General features: G+C 39.9%; 1 protein-coding gene across 2 annotated transcripts in view; it reads left to right on the top strand.

The window, feature by feature from the left end:
- The window catches only part of SLAIN1 (SLAIN motif family member 1), a 59,830-nt gene that overhangs the window by 22,194 nt on the left and 20,802 nt on the right, over positions 1-16,834 (top strand). Inside the window, exon 3 of one of the 2 annotated variants that reach the window (XM_081128133.1) lies at positions 15,889-16,038. The exons of the other annotated variant lie outside the window; for it this stretch is intronic. Coding sequence (XP_080984259.1) covers positions 15,889-16,038 — 150 coding nt within the window. The remainder of the gene's footprint in view (positions 1-15,888; positions 16,039-16,834) is intronic. 2 annotated transcript variants of the gene reach the window in all.

Raw genomic sequence — 16,834 nt, 5'->3', positions numbered from 1 at the left:
TTTTCTGTTTATCTTCCCATGATACCTGTTCCCATTCTTGTCTCGGTTATTATGATGGGGTATTTCTCTCTAAATTTAGCCAATGAAGAAGAAAGTTGTTGACTAATCCAGTGCTCCGAAGGTGGCCTTTTCATTTGTAAAAGCCACATAGATTAAACTGAGACATTAAGAAGCTTGTTAAGTGTCTGTCTCCTGGAACCTGTCCAGCCTCTCCTTGCGTGGCCCAAGATACTATCTCCATCAGTTCATGTTTCTAGTCTTGAGGTACTCTGTCAAATTTGGAACACAAAATTAAAACTTAGTCTGTGCAGTTCATTTTAGGTAAGCTTTGTAAAGGATTCCCTTTCTCATTGGAAAAGTAATCTGGAACCACACTAAAATTTTTGTGTAGAGACAGGGTCTCTTGACATTTGCTATTATTCCCATGTTCTGGAAATGGAAGACACATTTTCATGGCTGTTAGATTCTGTCACACATTTTCTTTGTTCTTATGTTCAGAATAGCCCCAGTGCATTTGCTTCACTATTGGAAATGTTAGTTAGTGCAGATAGTAACAAATAATTGAGATTGTCCTCCTATGAAATTTGCAGTTTCCGTCTCGTGTTTCTGTGTAGTTTTTGTTTTGCCTTTCTACTGTGATTTGGAAGGTGTTTATTAAAATAAGCAATGACTTGCCTTGGCCGATGTGGCTCAGTTGGTTGGGCATCGTCCCATGCACCAAAAGGTTGGTTCGATTCCTGGTCAGGGCATGTGCCCAGGTTGCTGGCTTGATCCCTGGTTAGAGGGCTTGCAGGAGGCAGCTGATTGATGTTCTGCTCTCACATCAGTGTTTCTCTTTCTCTCTAAAAATCTACAAAAAATCTTTTTTAAAAATGCAATAACTTATGGGAGTACACATAAGAATATATATAATTGATATGCTATTTTGTTATCTGCCTCAATAAGGAAAAAAAAAACAATAGAGAATCTCTCAAAGTAGTTGTTTACTGTTTTCATACTACTCTGATAATTGATCAAATTAGCCTTCATGGCAGTGAATTTATTTTGGTAGCTGTTCATGCCTATTATTTGGGACCCCTACAAAATAAATTAGTTTATGCAAGAATTTGTACTCCTTTTCTGAAACATTGGGCCTTGATCAGAGAGATGATTCGAATGCTACATCATGAAATAAATGCATTGAGTACTTGCTGGTGCAAGCACAGTGCTAGATACTAAGGGTACAGTGGCAAGACAAACTCAATGCCTGGTTTTTGGAGCATACAGTCTAGTACAGGAAACATTATAAATATAGCAGCGCTTGCTCTTTTTTTCTTCATTTCCTTTAAAACAAGTATGATGATGCTAACAGACCCGAGTCTGAGGGGTATGGCCAGGAAATGCTTTCTCAAGGTTATGACATGTTGAGGAGTCATCAAAAGATAAGCAGGCACCTCTATAAGAGGGGCAGGGAGCGGAACAGCTCAGAGCACAGAAACAGCATGTGCAAAGGCCCTGAGCTGGGATGAGACTCATGATGTGAGAGGAACTGGCAGACCATTGTGATGGGAGTTTAATGGAGGGAAATGAAGACGGAGAAAACGAGCTGAGCGGCTCTACATGAAAGTAGAGAAGTACACAGGATTTTCAGGGCAGTTAAGGATTCTGGACTTTACCTTAAGATGGTTGAGAGTCCCCTAAATAGTTTTAAGCAAGGAAGTGACATGATTCTGGATAGGAAAGGTACATGGTATTGTCTGAATTTTATGTGGCTAAACCTTTTTTGAAATCTGCAAAGATGTGGGGAGTGAAATAGTGATTTTAGAATTTTTTTGGAATGTGAGTAAAGTTAGGCTTCAGCATTTTTAAAAGGGGGATTCTTTAATTTAGATAAACTTGGAAATTCTTTGTTTTTATCACTAGTATTCTGAATTTCTTGCATGATTTCATGTGAGAAGTGGTGGTTTAAAATATGGCCAAACTCTGCATGATACTTAATTTACTTTGAAAACATAAGGCTTTGATATTCTCATTTATTTATAATACATTTATTTATAATACATGGAGCTTTAAACTTTTATTTAGTAACAAGTTTCATGTATTTGAGTTTTGGAGCTCTTGTGAGTTTAATTTTTTTCTGCTGTCATAGCTGTAAGATTGTAGTTCAAGGAATGCTGTGTGTGTGTGTGTGTGTGTGTGTGTGTGTGTATAAAAGTATGTCTTTTCAAATTCAGATTTATAGTCATGTGTGCATTCATATGTTTGTGTGTGTATACAGTACATGCTGTGTGGTTGTGTGTGATCTGCCATTTTTATAACATTTTAAGATAAGGAATGTTGGGTCAGTAACAGGCTTTTCTAGCAGTAGGAATTGTTAGCATGTGCTACAGATCATGACTGCAAGTGGCGGGGCTCTCCAGTCTTCAGGATGAAATGAGAGATACCTGTTTTCAAAGAAGGTAGAGAGATCTAAGTGTGGGATTTCTACCACTGCTTGAGAAGCAGTGCTCGAGCTAACTTCAGATGCCCACATTAGACTGAGCAGGGTCTGGGAGAAGTAGTAGATGGATGTCTAAAGCAGCCCAACCCCTAGGGTAAAGCCCTCCCTACTTTATATTCTGGGGATCTTCAGCCACGCTGGTGTTGCATGTCCAGCATCATATGGAAAGTTTGCTGTGGAATAACCCACCCTTTACATTGTGCCCGTTGCCAGTTTTCTAAGTTAGAGGCCCATTGGGGTAATACCTGTATTGGTGCAGAAGAAACTCATGCTAGTTTAACGCTAAGATGAACTTAGTCTTTATTCATAAATATAAACCAGTAACCGGTCTTACTTCCTTTTTGGGAAAACTAACAGCAAGAAAAATTAATCAGAGCCACTGACTTTGTAGGAAATGAGCACCTTAGGAGTGCAGAGTAATTAGTGTGCTCAGATTTAAGACAGTAATACCCTTTTTTAAAAAAAATATGTATCTTTATTGATTTCAGAGACAGGAAAGGAGAGGGAGAGAGAGAGATAAACATCAATGATGAGAGTCATTGATCAGCTGCCTCCTGCACGCCCCCTACTGGGGATTGAGCCCCCAACCCAGGCATGTGCCCTGACTGGGAATCGAACCGCAATAGCCTGGATTGTAGGCCGATGCTCAACCTCTGGGCCATGGCCAGCTGGGTGACAGTAATACACTTTTAAAACAAGAACATATTGCTGGGAAAATAAGCAGTCAAATCATTTTGAAGTCATTTTTAATTTCTAGGAAATATTAAAAGAATGAACAGGACTAAAAACCAACCTGCTCACCTGAATTAGTCAAAGTGATCTCCCAAAAAGAGAGGGGGAAAAAGTAGAGAAGTTAGGGGACATGAGGACAGATGCAGAACCTCTAATTTTAAATAGGTTTAGAAGCAGGAACAGATAATTGAGAGGAAGAAAGTAGCAATAAATAAAATTTCTTTGAGCTGAAGAAAGGCAAGTCCTCAGCATGAACTAGGATAGATGAAGAAAAACCTGCACCTAGACATCCTGGTTGAATTTCAGATTTTCTAAAGTTAAAGAGAAAACCTATTTCTTCCTTTGAACATTTTTAGGATTATCTACATTTTTAGGATAAGAGACCTCAGACATTTCATTAGCAACACTGGATGCTAGACAAAAAATGAATATTTTCTCTGAAAGTTTTGAAAGGAAGTTACTTTCAAACTATAATTCTATACCCAGGCAAAGCATAAATTGTGCAGCAAATGGAAGGGGTTTTTGGTTCTGCAGAGACTTAGAAAATTTTACTTTGTGTACTCTATTGGTGCAGAAGAAACTCATGATGGTGGAAGGGTACAAGGAAAAAGATCCTGAGATCTAGAGAACAGTGGCCACCGAGATGACCTAGGAGGCGCCAAAAGATGAAATAAGGAAAGCGTTGTCTGTAGCCTTGTGATGTTCTCCACCTAGCGGTGAGGGTCTAGTGCCAAACAGTTGCTTTTCTTCCCCTTGGTCCTTTTGCAATATTAAGTTCCTCAGGGAATGATACTTACTACCTCAAAACACTGAAAAGCCACGTTTATGTGGTTCACCATCGAATGATCACTTTACAGCTGTCCTAATCACAACTATAGAATGGACTGAGAATGCAGTAATCCGCGACCATGCGAAAGTAGAACTGTCAGATCTGGAGGTGGAAGGGGCAGGTAAGAGTGTGTGTGTACCAAGTGTCTAACCTTTGCACTGTGGGGAGTCAGCTACCAGCAACGTGGTATTGGTTTTTCTCCTTAAAGTTACACTTCTAGACACTAACTATATAATTGCCCCCCAGTTCTAAGACAAAATTCCTGGAAAGTAAGTCTGGCTGTTTTAGACTTTTATGTATATTTTAATGTTCTTCTATGTGCAGATATTGTAATAAAATCATGAAAGTGGTTAGTTGTAGGGCCCCCCCCCAAAGGCGTCTTTTTGTGTGTGTCAAAACTCTTTAATTTATTTTTACTTTCTACCACCTCTCAAGATTAGTGGATCAGAGGCCTTTTCTGCCACTGTAATATAAGCCTCATACATGCATTGTGTCCCCCACCGCCCAGGAGGTGCTGAATAGAAAGGATTGTCCAAATTTCTCTTCTATTCAGGAACTTCTAGTGCATCCTGATAGCCTACAGGGCTTGGGTTTCCTACCACACTGTGCATGGTCAAGATCAGGAGACTCTTACTGGTTATCTGGTTTATCCTTAATTTTGAGGGGAAGGGAGACCTACTACTATGAGACATGAGATAATCTAGCTTGTTTCTTCATAGAAGTAGATTCTGTAGCATCTTTCTTAACTCATCATTGCACTGTAGAGCCTGGATGTTGTTCTAGCTGGGTGTCACAGCTGGCGCTGTGGCCATAGTCCAATGGAAAGCAGCTGCCTAGAATCTGCATGACAACATCACATCACTGTAAGATAATTAGGTCACTCTTCCCGTGTTCTTTTCAGGGTAAGTTACTACTTTCTCACATACCCCCTTGTCACATTCTGTGACTGTTTTCACTGTCCTTAAATTTGATATAAGCCTTAGCAGTCAGCCTAAGGGGAAAATGGCTTCTGTAAAAGGGAGTGTTTAAACATGCCTTTGAAGTGTAATTACTACTAAAGTTAGATTTTTTTTAAAAAGTCTCCCTTATTAACTGCAGGTGGGAAGTCTGGTGGTGACCTGTGAAGCAGTAGAGATCACTCTGGTCCTGGACGCCACTGTGTTTGGTCCGTGTGTGCTTAAAGCTCTTCTTCAGTTTGACCAGCAACTAAGTGAAAACAAGTGGACAGTCCATAGGGTTTCCCCTTTCCAGCCTGCACTTTTCAGCTTTACTCTTAGACCATGTCCCTGTTGGAGAGGACCCACCAAAGGATCCAGTAGTGGTAGTGAGAGAAGAGCATTCGGCAGGTGGTCTTGGGACTGGTTAAGGTCTGAGAAGTAGAGGAGATTTAATGCTTTAATTATGATGACTACATACTTTAATCAGTAAGATTACTTTAACTGTGAAGACCTAGGAAACATTTGACCTATTAAATTCAGATTAAGAACTATTATAAAACTCTGATCCCTGTGGAATAAATCTTATTAAGCAATACTCTTTGTGGTGAAATTTTGTAATTCTCATTGAATAAATATTTATTAAGCATTTATCTGCCCATTATTGGAAGTATATAATCCCTTAGTTACTTTCAAACTTAGTATGTTTTAAAACTTAATCCTAATGTTTAAAGTGACTTTCTTGATTAGCTGTAGGTATTATTTAAATGGATATGTGAATGCTTTTACTAGATGTTTCTTAAAGGTGGTATGAAGTCATATTTTTGTAAATTATTACACTTTGAAACTGGACATTGAAAAAATATAGAGTAAGTGTTTTGGGGTTATACATGAATATATATCGTGGTTACTAATTTTAAGTCATTACATTTGTCATCATAGGTCGAATGAACTAGAACTGTGGGAAAAGATTCAAATTAACCCATTAGATTTTTCTAGCTATAATTTGAAGATTGAGAGACTCAGGGATTATGACCAATTTACCCTGATTAAATACTCCTCAGTATACCAATTAGGAGCATCGTTTACTAGTTCCTTAGCCCTTCTCTTTATATGAATACACTGGCGAATGCATACCAGTTAAATCTTTACTTTGTGTATGCCTGGGAAAGAACACTATGAACACCTGCTTTAAAGTAGTAGTGGGATGGGCGTCCTAGATCCCATATGCTTATTTATCAGGTCCTGGGGAGCTGTGGAGAAACTAATGCTGCTCAAGTTTACCCAAGAAAAATAGTGGATCAGATAAGCTGCAAGCCATATGCTACCGCTCCAGGGGGCTTGCTCAGGTGGGAGCCGAGTCAGCCGTGCTTGCTTAATGTACACTTGTAGTCTCTCCAGAAAACTTATACCTGTCTGTGCAGAGTTTATAAGAGTGAACCAGGAAAATACTGTCTTGCCTGAGGTCCTTAATTCCCTTGTCGAAGGTTAGCCCAAACATCTGAGTGCATCTATGAGCCAAGCATTTCTGTAGACCTACGTAGGTAAAGATGTCGTAGTGTGCTCACCTAGGAAGTTTATGTTAGAAAGCCTGGCTGTGAAAGTTAAGGTCTTCCCGCCCTGGTGGTTTGTGGGTTTAGGTAAAAATGCTGTGTCTGGGTTAAACTTCCTGCCTGTATAAGGGAGAAAAAGAAGTATTAAAAGATTAGCTGATGTCTCCTGTCCCTTCACTGATCTCTGTAACCATTGTTAGTAAAGGGCCATGTAGTTGAACTCCTCTAATTGCTTGACTTAGAACTGAGGGCTGTCTACCTGTTGTGTAAAGAAAGAACAAAAGGATTGAAAGTTTGTTACTCTCTCCTTGCTTCCTTTCCCCCTACTTTCCAGGACTCTGGTAAAGACGCAAAGATATGACCTTAGGCTGTGGTTTTGAAGAAGCCATATTTCTGAAAAATGTGGCAATTGGGACATTTGTTTCCTCTGAGATAGTCTTTGGATAAATAAGTGACAACAGTTGACCTAATCTGATCAGTTGTTGAAAATCCAAGGTTCAGTTCTTTGCCTCTGAGTTGGTAACATTGCAGGAAAGACTAAGTCTGTGCAATTGTCTAGATAAGATATATGCACCCCTATGTTCATGGAAACATTATTTACAGTAGCCAAGATATGGAAGCAACCTAAGTGTCCATCAGTACACGAGTGGATAAAGGATGTGGTACCTGTGTAACAATGGAATATTACTCGGCCATAAAAAGAATGAAATCTTACCATTTGTGACCACATGGATGGACCTAGAGGGTATTATTCTAAGTAAAATTAAGTCAGTCAGACAAAGGCAAATACCATATGATTTCACTTGTATGTGGAATGTAAAAAAACAAACATAAAACAAATAGATTCATAGATACAGGGAACAAACTTATGGTTGCCAGATGGGAGGGGGTTGAAGGGCTGGGTGAAAGGTGAAAGAATTAAGAAGTACAAATTAGTAGTTATAAAATAGTCATGGGGATATAAAGTATAGCATAGGGAATATAGTCAGTGATATTGTAATAATTATGTATGGTGCCAGGTTGGTAGTTAGACTTATTGGGGGATTCACTTCATATTTTACATAAACGTCTAACCACTATGTTGTATACCTGAAACTAATATTGCAGGTCACCTAGCTTCTAGAACATTTCTTCAGAATTTATAGAATATTTTTGCTACAACTTACTGTAACTTTTCAGTGGTTTTTAAGAACTGCTTCATAGTTTGAGGATGCATGTAGCACATTTTTGTGTAATATTTACTGCAGCCCTGCTTATCACCCTGTGGCAAACATCTTTTTTCAAGTGAGAACACTGCAACACTCCGATGTTAGCCTGTCAGGCTCCAACTCTGAGCACCAGCATATGGCAGGATGGAGACTGGAGCGCTGGTATCTGGATTCTTAGTCCAATGTCCTTTTAGTCTCTTCTTGGTCTTTATTACAATACGTTATGAGAAATTGCAGTGCTGAAGTATGCTATCAGCCATCATTGTGACGTCCCAACACCTGACATGCCCTTGCAATAAAATTCTAATCCTGTGCATGTTTCAGAGTGAATGTTATAAAACTGGCCAGGGGTTGGCAAACTACAACCATATTTGGCCTCTGCCTGTTCTTGTATGGCCCCTTTCACATTAAGTGGTTGAAAATAAAATCAAAAGAATAATATTCATGACTCATCATTTTTATGAAATTCAACTCTCATTATACATAAAGTTTTATTGGAGCATAGCCATGTTCATTCATTTCTGTATTGTCTGCGGTTGCGTTAATGCTGTGATGGCAGAGTTGAGTAGTTGCAACAGCGACGGTACAGCCGACCAGCAAATCTGAAATACTAACTGGCTGCCCCTTTACAGAAAACATTTGCTGACTCTTGTTTTAGCCTGTTGCCCTGATCTTTAATTTTCATTGGCATTGAATACAGCCATCTAACCCCTACAGACCCCTATCTCACTCTTTTGACCAAGATCTCATCTTAGATTTCTAAATTTCCCTAGTGGCAAAATACCTTCAGTCACGATGGTTTTTAAAAAAATTATGACCAAGCTGTTCATTCGCTTTGACATCTCTGTAAACAATACGCCCACCACAGCTCAACAATCTCATAAACTCATAAGACATAAGTTCCCTTTGCAGAATTATAAAACAGACACTTGCTAACATCTTCAAATTTTTTGTTCAGGCTTAGTATCGTTAGAGGCATGCTCTCCAGACTCACCTAGGCAATCACTGCTACTTGTCCCAGTGGTGGCCAGGCCAGTCCTACTCACAGGTTCTTTATTCCAGCCCCTGTCTTCACAGCATACTTACTGCCTGCTAATTTACAGATAAGAGGCCATAAAACCCACCTCCATCTCCTGCATTCTCTGTATCCCTACTGTTTTTGCTTGTTTCAGAGAAGAAATAACCCTCCCTTTCCCAAGGTGTCCCCTCTGCCTTCCCTCTCCCCTCCGCCCCATCGCTCTGTCCCGTTCCTTCTGAGCTCCGGGCCGTACACTTCCCCTTTCCTCATTCTAAAAATATGCAGGCATCCTTTATCCTTAAAACTCTCCCCCCTTCAGTGTCATGCGCCTCAAGCTACAACCCTGTTCTGTTCTTCTAGCCAAATCTCTCTAAAGAGTCATTTCTTTTTCCTCGTGTGTCTGTTTGACCTGCTAACTCTGCTTCCTGCTGTAACTCTGTTGAATCTGCGCTCAACTGCCCCCATCCTATAGGATGTCTCTGCAGTAATTCCCCCTACTGTCACTTTCACATCAAAACTCTTCATTATCTTTTTTCTTATTGGGCTCCACCCACCCTTGGGCCTCCTGAATTCTCTGTCTGTGACCCGGCTCAGTCTTATCTGCTGGTTTTCCCTTCATCCGCGCTTGCAGGTTTCTTCCTTATGGCCCTCCTCTCTCCTTTACTTTCTCCCTGGGTGACTTCATTGATGCCTGTGGCGTCATTTGACATCTTTTTGTTGATGTGCCCTGATCTCCTCTCTAGCCCCCTTCCCTGAACTCTTAACTCCTTGCTGGACACCAGCACATAGGCATGCTTTGTAACTATCTTGATGCAACTATTTTTTTCTTTCATTTAAACATGTTTATCTTATGCTCCTGCTCTGGGTGGATGGCATCAGTGTCTTAGAGACCGTGGTGTTAGCTTTGGAATCCTCCTTTTCTCCGCTCCCTGTATTCATTGGGTCACCAGATGTCTCCACGTTAGCTCAGATGTGGCTTAACATGTTCTCACCCAATGTCCTGCCAACACTTTAGTTCAGTATCTTGTGATGTCCCATCAGCTCTGCTCTGAAGCCTTCTAACTAGTCTCCCAGTCATCAGTCTCTGCCCAATTAGTTTATTGTCTACATGGCTGTTTATGTTGTCTTCATAAAATACTTATCTGGTCAAGCCTTTCTCCGTCTCAAGATCAAAACACAGATTGGATATTAAAGCTTATACTGTAAGTGACAGTACAGAGATTGAGCCTCCCAGGCTCTCCGGCCCTCACCCTCTCACGTGTGCCCTGTGCTCCAGTCCTAACTACCTTTGCTTGTCCCTGACCCGGCACTGCTCTTGCATGCCTCCGTGGCTTCACACGTGTTACTCCTGTCTAGGATGGTGGTGTACCCTGCGGGATAGACTCCTCGGCCTTCAAGAACCATGTTAGACATGTCTTCTGGTGAAGTCTTTGGATTCCCTCAAAATGAATCGTCTTCACTCTGGGAGTACTTCATGGGGCTTTCTCTGCGCTTACCATATGACATCACACATATCTTCCTTGCCTGTCTGCACTAGCTGGTCTTTAGAAATCGGAATGGGAAGAAGGGGAGAAGAGCACCATATTTTACACATCTCAGTTATCTGCAGCACCTGCTACTTTGTAGGCACCTTGGTGGGTGCTTAGTCAGATGAATAGAGAAATGAATTTTAAGGAGCAGGTGGGAGCATAGGGCTAGGCAGGTTTCCCAGAGTGACCGAGGAGCAGGGAAATAACTGTGTGCCGTGTGCATCTATGAAAGGGATTTGGATAACTACTGGAGACTGACTTTAATTTTTTTTGTGTGTTTTGGTATCTGTTGGTAAATGTGGAATGAAGGCATGACTCTGCATGTGTCTGTAAATGATGGGTTTCCAAATCATTCTGGAATACACCGCTCTTTTTTGGCTCTGGTACACACACAAGGTTTTGCTTTTGAAGATTTAAATGATGGTTGGCTAGTTCCTCAACGCACAGCCTGGGGTAGGGAATGGTGAAGGAGAATGTGAATTTGGGTAGCCAAGGGGAGAGACATGAGCAAGGCGATACAAAACTGACTTATTTAGAAACTTCTGTGAAGTTTAGTAAAACAAATCTAAAATTTGCTGTTAATGAGTTTCATCAGGCTTAGAAAGGAAACATTTATAGGGCTGCTTCACACTAATTTTTTCTCACTGCTGGGATCACTCCACCCCTCTGGAGGGGTGACTGCAGATCACCCGCTTTGCGTGAGACAGGTGATAGGATGTGGCAGATCAGAGCGAGCCATAGTCTCTGTGAGCTGCAGCTTTGCCTTTTAGAGTCTTATTCTTAAGTAGAAAGGAGAAAAAGGGTAGAAGTAAAGTAGGGCTTGTTTTCTACAATAACTTCCCTGTGTCTTAGGCTGGTTTGGCTGCTATAACAAAATACCACAGACTGGTTGGCTTATAAACAGCAGAAATTTAGTTTGCAGTTTTGGAGGCTGGAAGTCCGAAATCGGTGCCACCATGGCCTGGTGAGCACCATATTTTACACATCTCAGTTATCTGCAGCACCTGGTACTTTGTAGGCACCTTGGTGGGTGCTTACTCAGATGAATAGAGAAATGAATTTTAAGGAGCAGGTGGGAGTAGACTTCTTGTCATATCCTCACGTGGAGGAAGGGCCTTTTGGTCACTGTGAAGCCTCTTTTATAAGGGCACTAATCCCATTCATGAGGGTTCCACCATCGTCTTTGGGCAATAGGATTTTAACATACAAATTTGGGGTGGGGCTCAAACATTCAAACCTTCCCACCCTGATTAGAAATATGGCTGTAGTGTTTGGAGCCTCAAGAAAGAGTAAGAGTGCTGCCCTCCAGGACGTCCTCACTCAACTCAGACCAACTTGGATGCTACATTATTAACAGGTTTATGGAAATTTCGCTAAACACACTTTCAGCTGTTTTGTGAACAGTTTCTTTGATTGTAAGAAATGTTGACATTTCAAGACTTTGTTGCCTTCCTGCATGGATTACTGCCAACTAGTGTTCTTGGCACAGCCCTTTAACTGTGCAACCCAGCGTAGTAGGCACTAGCTCATCCTAGATGGTGACTCCTGTTTAATCTTGATGCCTCAGTTACACCAATCACAGGTCCTAGCCATTAATAATATAAAATCATTTAGCCAGAATTCAGAAGATTCACACACATAAAGGTCAACAATTTTGTAGTTACTAGAGGTTTTTTCTTCATTGAGCCTCTAGCTGGCCTGAAATGTCTCAACTAACCTTTGCCTTCAAAGATATTAAATTATAGTTATCGTAAGTTTAAGAAATTGGGCAAAATTATTTAGATGTAAAGGTAGGAATTGGTGGAATGGTTTGAAGTAAGAAAATGTTAGTGAAGTTGTTGAGACTTTGACCACAATGAACATTTGTTGATTGCGCACTGTGTGCGCCAGACATTGTGTCTATTAGGTACTGAACTGGCTGTTTCTATAGTGATAAGAGTGAAAATGATTGTTTCCAAAATATGTTAATGTTGCTTTATTTTTAAACTTTTAGCTGATCCAGTACTGACCTTTGGATAAGGTTTTCACTAGATCAGTTATTTTTCCTTCTATGTGAATGATCATATACTGCTTTCTTAAGTTTGATTTTGTTGACCTATGCAACAAGAATTTGAATACTTATTGTATTTACTATGAATCTAGGCAGAGATGATCAAGACATGGTAGGAATCTCGTTGTGGTCTTGGAACTTTTTTTTGTGGCCAAAAGAATAATTTTCAGTGTGGGGAATGAAAGAAATTTAGATTCTTTGTTAAACCTATCATGTCACCTGTCCTTTGTGATTTTTCATCACTTGATATTATCATCACTGGAGTGTCTATCAAATCCATTTTGGAGGGTAATAGCTTGCTTAATGATGTACAAAAATAACTACATAGATATGTTATTTTTCAGGTGAGGCAACTTTGAAGATGTACAATTATAAATTAATGACTTTTAGACACTCTCAAATTATTTTTTGCAGAAAATTGCACAATTTAGTAATTTATAACATTTATCTTAATAGAAAATGCTCATTAGGCAAGGGAGGCAAAGTAGGAAGTTTAACCAATATGAGGATAATTCTTAACCCAGAAGTTTTGGAAACATTCTAGAGGTGGGCATGGGATACACAGCAGTGCTTACCGGTGCTAGTGAGATGATCTGCAGCACCTTTCAGATCTTGTATTTGTTGAAAAGCCACTGTAGTGCTTAAATGGAAGAAAGTAATAGAATTAAAATAATGTATGACTAACACAGCTTTGGTAGTAATGTTCAAAACAGGCGTGGTGAGGGCAGTGCTGTGGCTGGGAGTCCACTGAGAAACCGAGTGTCTTCGGGAAGCTCCGGTAGAACTACAGACAGAAAGCCGTGTTCTGGGCGGTAGATTAACTTCAGGCATTTGGGAAAGAAAACCTTGCCGAGTGTGGTATGAAGTTTAAGCAATGTACCGTTATGTTTGGCCCCAACTCTCTCCTATTCTAGGGGTCACAATTAAATGAAAAGTACATAGTCCATCCACCTCCAAGTGCAAGAAGGCCTTTACAAAGCCAGAACTTTGGGTTAGGAGTCTGGGAAACCATCACAGTTGTTCAGAAGTTTATCACCCGTTTTCCCCTTTAGCAGAGTTGTCTTCCTTCTTAGGGTCATTTTGGTCATCATTGAGCCTCTCAAAAAATTTAACATCCTTACATAAAAAAACCAACCTTTAAATTCATTGATCAGAAAACATAAAATCGCCCTATGAAAAGTTCTTTTTGTTTTATTCTTTGTAAAAATGCTCCCTGTTACAGGTCTTCAGCTACATAGCGAAAGTGAGTGGGATGCCCGGCTCCCGCTCCCTCCTCTCCTCCAGGGCCACCTTGGGCACTAATGTAGCATCCTTGTGTTGTTAGTTTGCCTGCACAATGACCCTCCTCCCTCTTCCTAAAAGCCTCCAAGGCAAAGGACAATGCAGAGCATTCTCCCTGGCAATAGGCACTAATTGTGCCTTCGCTGGGATCTTGCTTCATGGCCAGGATCACTGTCATTGTGCCCAGAGGCTGGGGCACAGTGGTTATTGTGCTGAGCAGTGAATGCTGTTTACTCGGGATGCGACGTTGCCTGCATCTGGGGGTGAGAACACGCAGTCACTGTAATTTGCCTGGCAAATGATCAGACTGGTATAAAATAACAGTATCTGTTAAGCAAGTTAGCAGTCACAAAGCACCATTGATTTCTTTTGACATAGAATTTTTAATGAGAAACTTCTAGTAATAGAGATTGAAGATGTGAGAACAGCTACCAAGTATTTGTTACATATTAACCCCTATTTTTCCGTGCATTTCGGGATCGGGTTACGTATCCAGAAGTTAAGGAGCTGGGGGCCCCCCTGCTCCGCACACCTCTGCTCTGGCTCAGACTGAGAAGAGCGGCTTAACCACAGTTAATTACATGTTGGATAAGTGACATGACATGTCGACTAGGAACTAGGCTTCACGGCAGTGTCCCCTCCATGACACGTATGAATTCTGAAAGCGTAATCATTGCGAATGTAGATGCTTCCTTGCGTACAGTAGTTCTTTCACCTATGTGAGGAAAAGACATTTTGTTTAAATGTAGTTGTTGTAAAGGGATGGTACTTAAACCTCAAGAATCTTGCTGAAATGAAAGGAAACATTTTGCTCTTTTAAATAACCTTGGTGACCTTTTGCAAGGATCTTAAAAATCCCAGTTTTGGAACTGATTATTTTCCTGACAAACCACATCCTGTGGTTTCTATCTTTCCACCCCACTGCCCATTTTTAAACACGTTTCAACTGTTTGCTCATTAGCAGTGCTCATTAAAAGCGATTTGGGAAATGCATTTCAAAGCAACCCTTTTTGTAAGTTTTTCTTCAAGTTTTGTCAAATTTCCAGCAAATATAAACCTATTTATTGCTTAAAGGTGAAGTTAAATATAACCTAATTTATATATTTTATTTATTCTCAACCTGCTGAGTACATGACTAAATGATTGCTTTCTAGGAAAGTGGATTTTGACTAGTGCAGTAACTTGTATCCCTTGAAGGGAGAGGAAGTGATGTTTGGTGTGACTAACTCAGGTTTTGACAGTTTGGGGTCTTTTTCATGATCCTGAGAACTTTGCAGTAGCAAGGGTGTGGTAATTTTGGAGGAGGGAAGTGCATTAATTAGCCAGATGAAATAATGTAAGAATTAGATTACCTGCCCATTGCAGGTAAAATTAGTTTTTGTTCCTTATAGTATTAAAGTAATAATATGTATAATCCCACCTTTAAATGTTATAGGAATAGTTATATTCAATATGGAAATTTGGAAAATATTTCTATAAAAAGAAAGAATCCAGTAGATCACCACTTAGTGTCTATACTTGCTATCAAGAATAGCTGTCAGTGCCCGGCCGGGTGTGACTCAGCGGTTGAGCATTGACCTAGGATCCAGGCGATCAGGGTTCGATTCCCATTCAGGGCACATGCCTGGGTTGTGGGCTAGGCAGCCGATCAATGACTCTCATCACTGATGTTTCTTTCTCTCCCCCCCCTCCTTTCCTCTCTCTGAAATCAATAAAGATATGTTAAAAAAAAAAAAAAAAAAAGAATAGCTGTCAGTGAATTTCGCTGTATATGCCCTTCTGTAACCTTGTATCATTTTGCATAAGTCATGTTTTGGACTCAAGGCCATTCAGAAACACACTAGTCACTTTAAGTTTCTTCCATAATTTAAGAACAGTTTCTATAAAAATTTTTATCAACATTTTCTGAAATTAAATGGGTTGAAAGTAAACCTTAGGAAAAATATAGGACTGTATATAGTTAATATTAAGAACATTTCCCACAGTATCTAAAGAGGATAAGTTCCTTTGAGTTTTTAAAATTTTCATTGTTATACAGGAATGTTGGTTTATTCAAGGTGAGACGTTTACTTTTTCTTAAAGGAGGTATAAATATGACCATAATTCACAAATTGCCTTTTTTTTTAAAACATACTTTTCCCTTAGGTAAGTGGAAGTCAGTTAAGATAGTCATGAAAAGTTGCTTTGTGTTTTCATTTTCTTAACCTCTTTCCTCTCCCTCTGGCCTGCTGGCATATCGCTAACCGCTGCTGTTTGTTTCTGCTTCTGTGACAGCTAGCCGATGGCGGAGTCTCTTCTCTTCAAATGTCTCAATGGCTTTTCCTTATAGTCCTGTTGCAAGACTCAGCCCTTATAGCAATGGCATTAATACTCCCAGCTTCTCTAAAACCTCAAATAAAGCAATACTAACACCTGAAAGAACAGGTAATATTTCAGCTTCTTCAGTAGCTGCTTGCTTTGCCATTTAGTTACCAAACCCAGCTTAAATATCCATCTTTCATTGAAAAGCCTGAGGGTAGGTAGTCTTATCACAGTTTGTGCTGCACACTTACTTTGGGTGCAAAAAAGGCTAATGTTAATTTGTACCTGAGCACCATTAATCTGCTCTCCTTTGGGTGGAAGGCGGTCGGTCTTCCCTAGTTAGCAAAAATATATGTGTATAGTTAAAACGTTGCCAAGTGCTGAATGTGCTTTTAAAGTGAAATGTTAAGTACAATTCAAGTATTTTTAATTATGATTCAAGAATATAAGGATTTTATATTTTGTTCATTTAAATTTTATTTTCCTGGTAGTTTTTTTTGCAGCCCGGGCTACCTGGAAAATAGATGTTGTAGCTTTTTATGAGATGAAGATCTCACCGTTTCCTTATTTGTCTCAGTATTGGCTCAGTTCCATTCCTGCAATTTTCCCCCTTTGGGTCCTCTCTTCCTCCGTTCTCTTATCTCGAGCCACTGCATTTTCACTTTCATGAGTGACTACAAGTCACCTGACTGCTCTACTCTCAATTTCGAAGGTTGTGTAGATGCTTCTGTGTGTATGTATGTTTGCCTTTTATATGTCATATTCTTACTCATTTGTAGCACTATTGATGGTAGCACTGTTTAAAAAATGGACCAGATTAAAATTTAATTTTAAAATATATAATAATTACTGACGAGACAAGTATATCTGCTTATTAATTAAAGTGAATATGGATATGTATTCTTATACAATGCCTTCA

This window comes from Miniopterus schreibersii (genome assembly GCF_964146895.1).
Source record: "Miniopterus schreibersii genome assembly, chromosome: 2".
NCBI classification, from domain to species: domain Eukaryota; kingdom Metazoa; phylum Chordata; class Mammalia; order Chiroptera; family Miniopteridae; genus Miniopterus; species Miniopterus schreibersii.
Note: the sequence above shows the minus strand (reverse complement) of the source record. Positions and strands in the feature narration are given on the sequence as shown.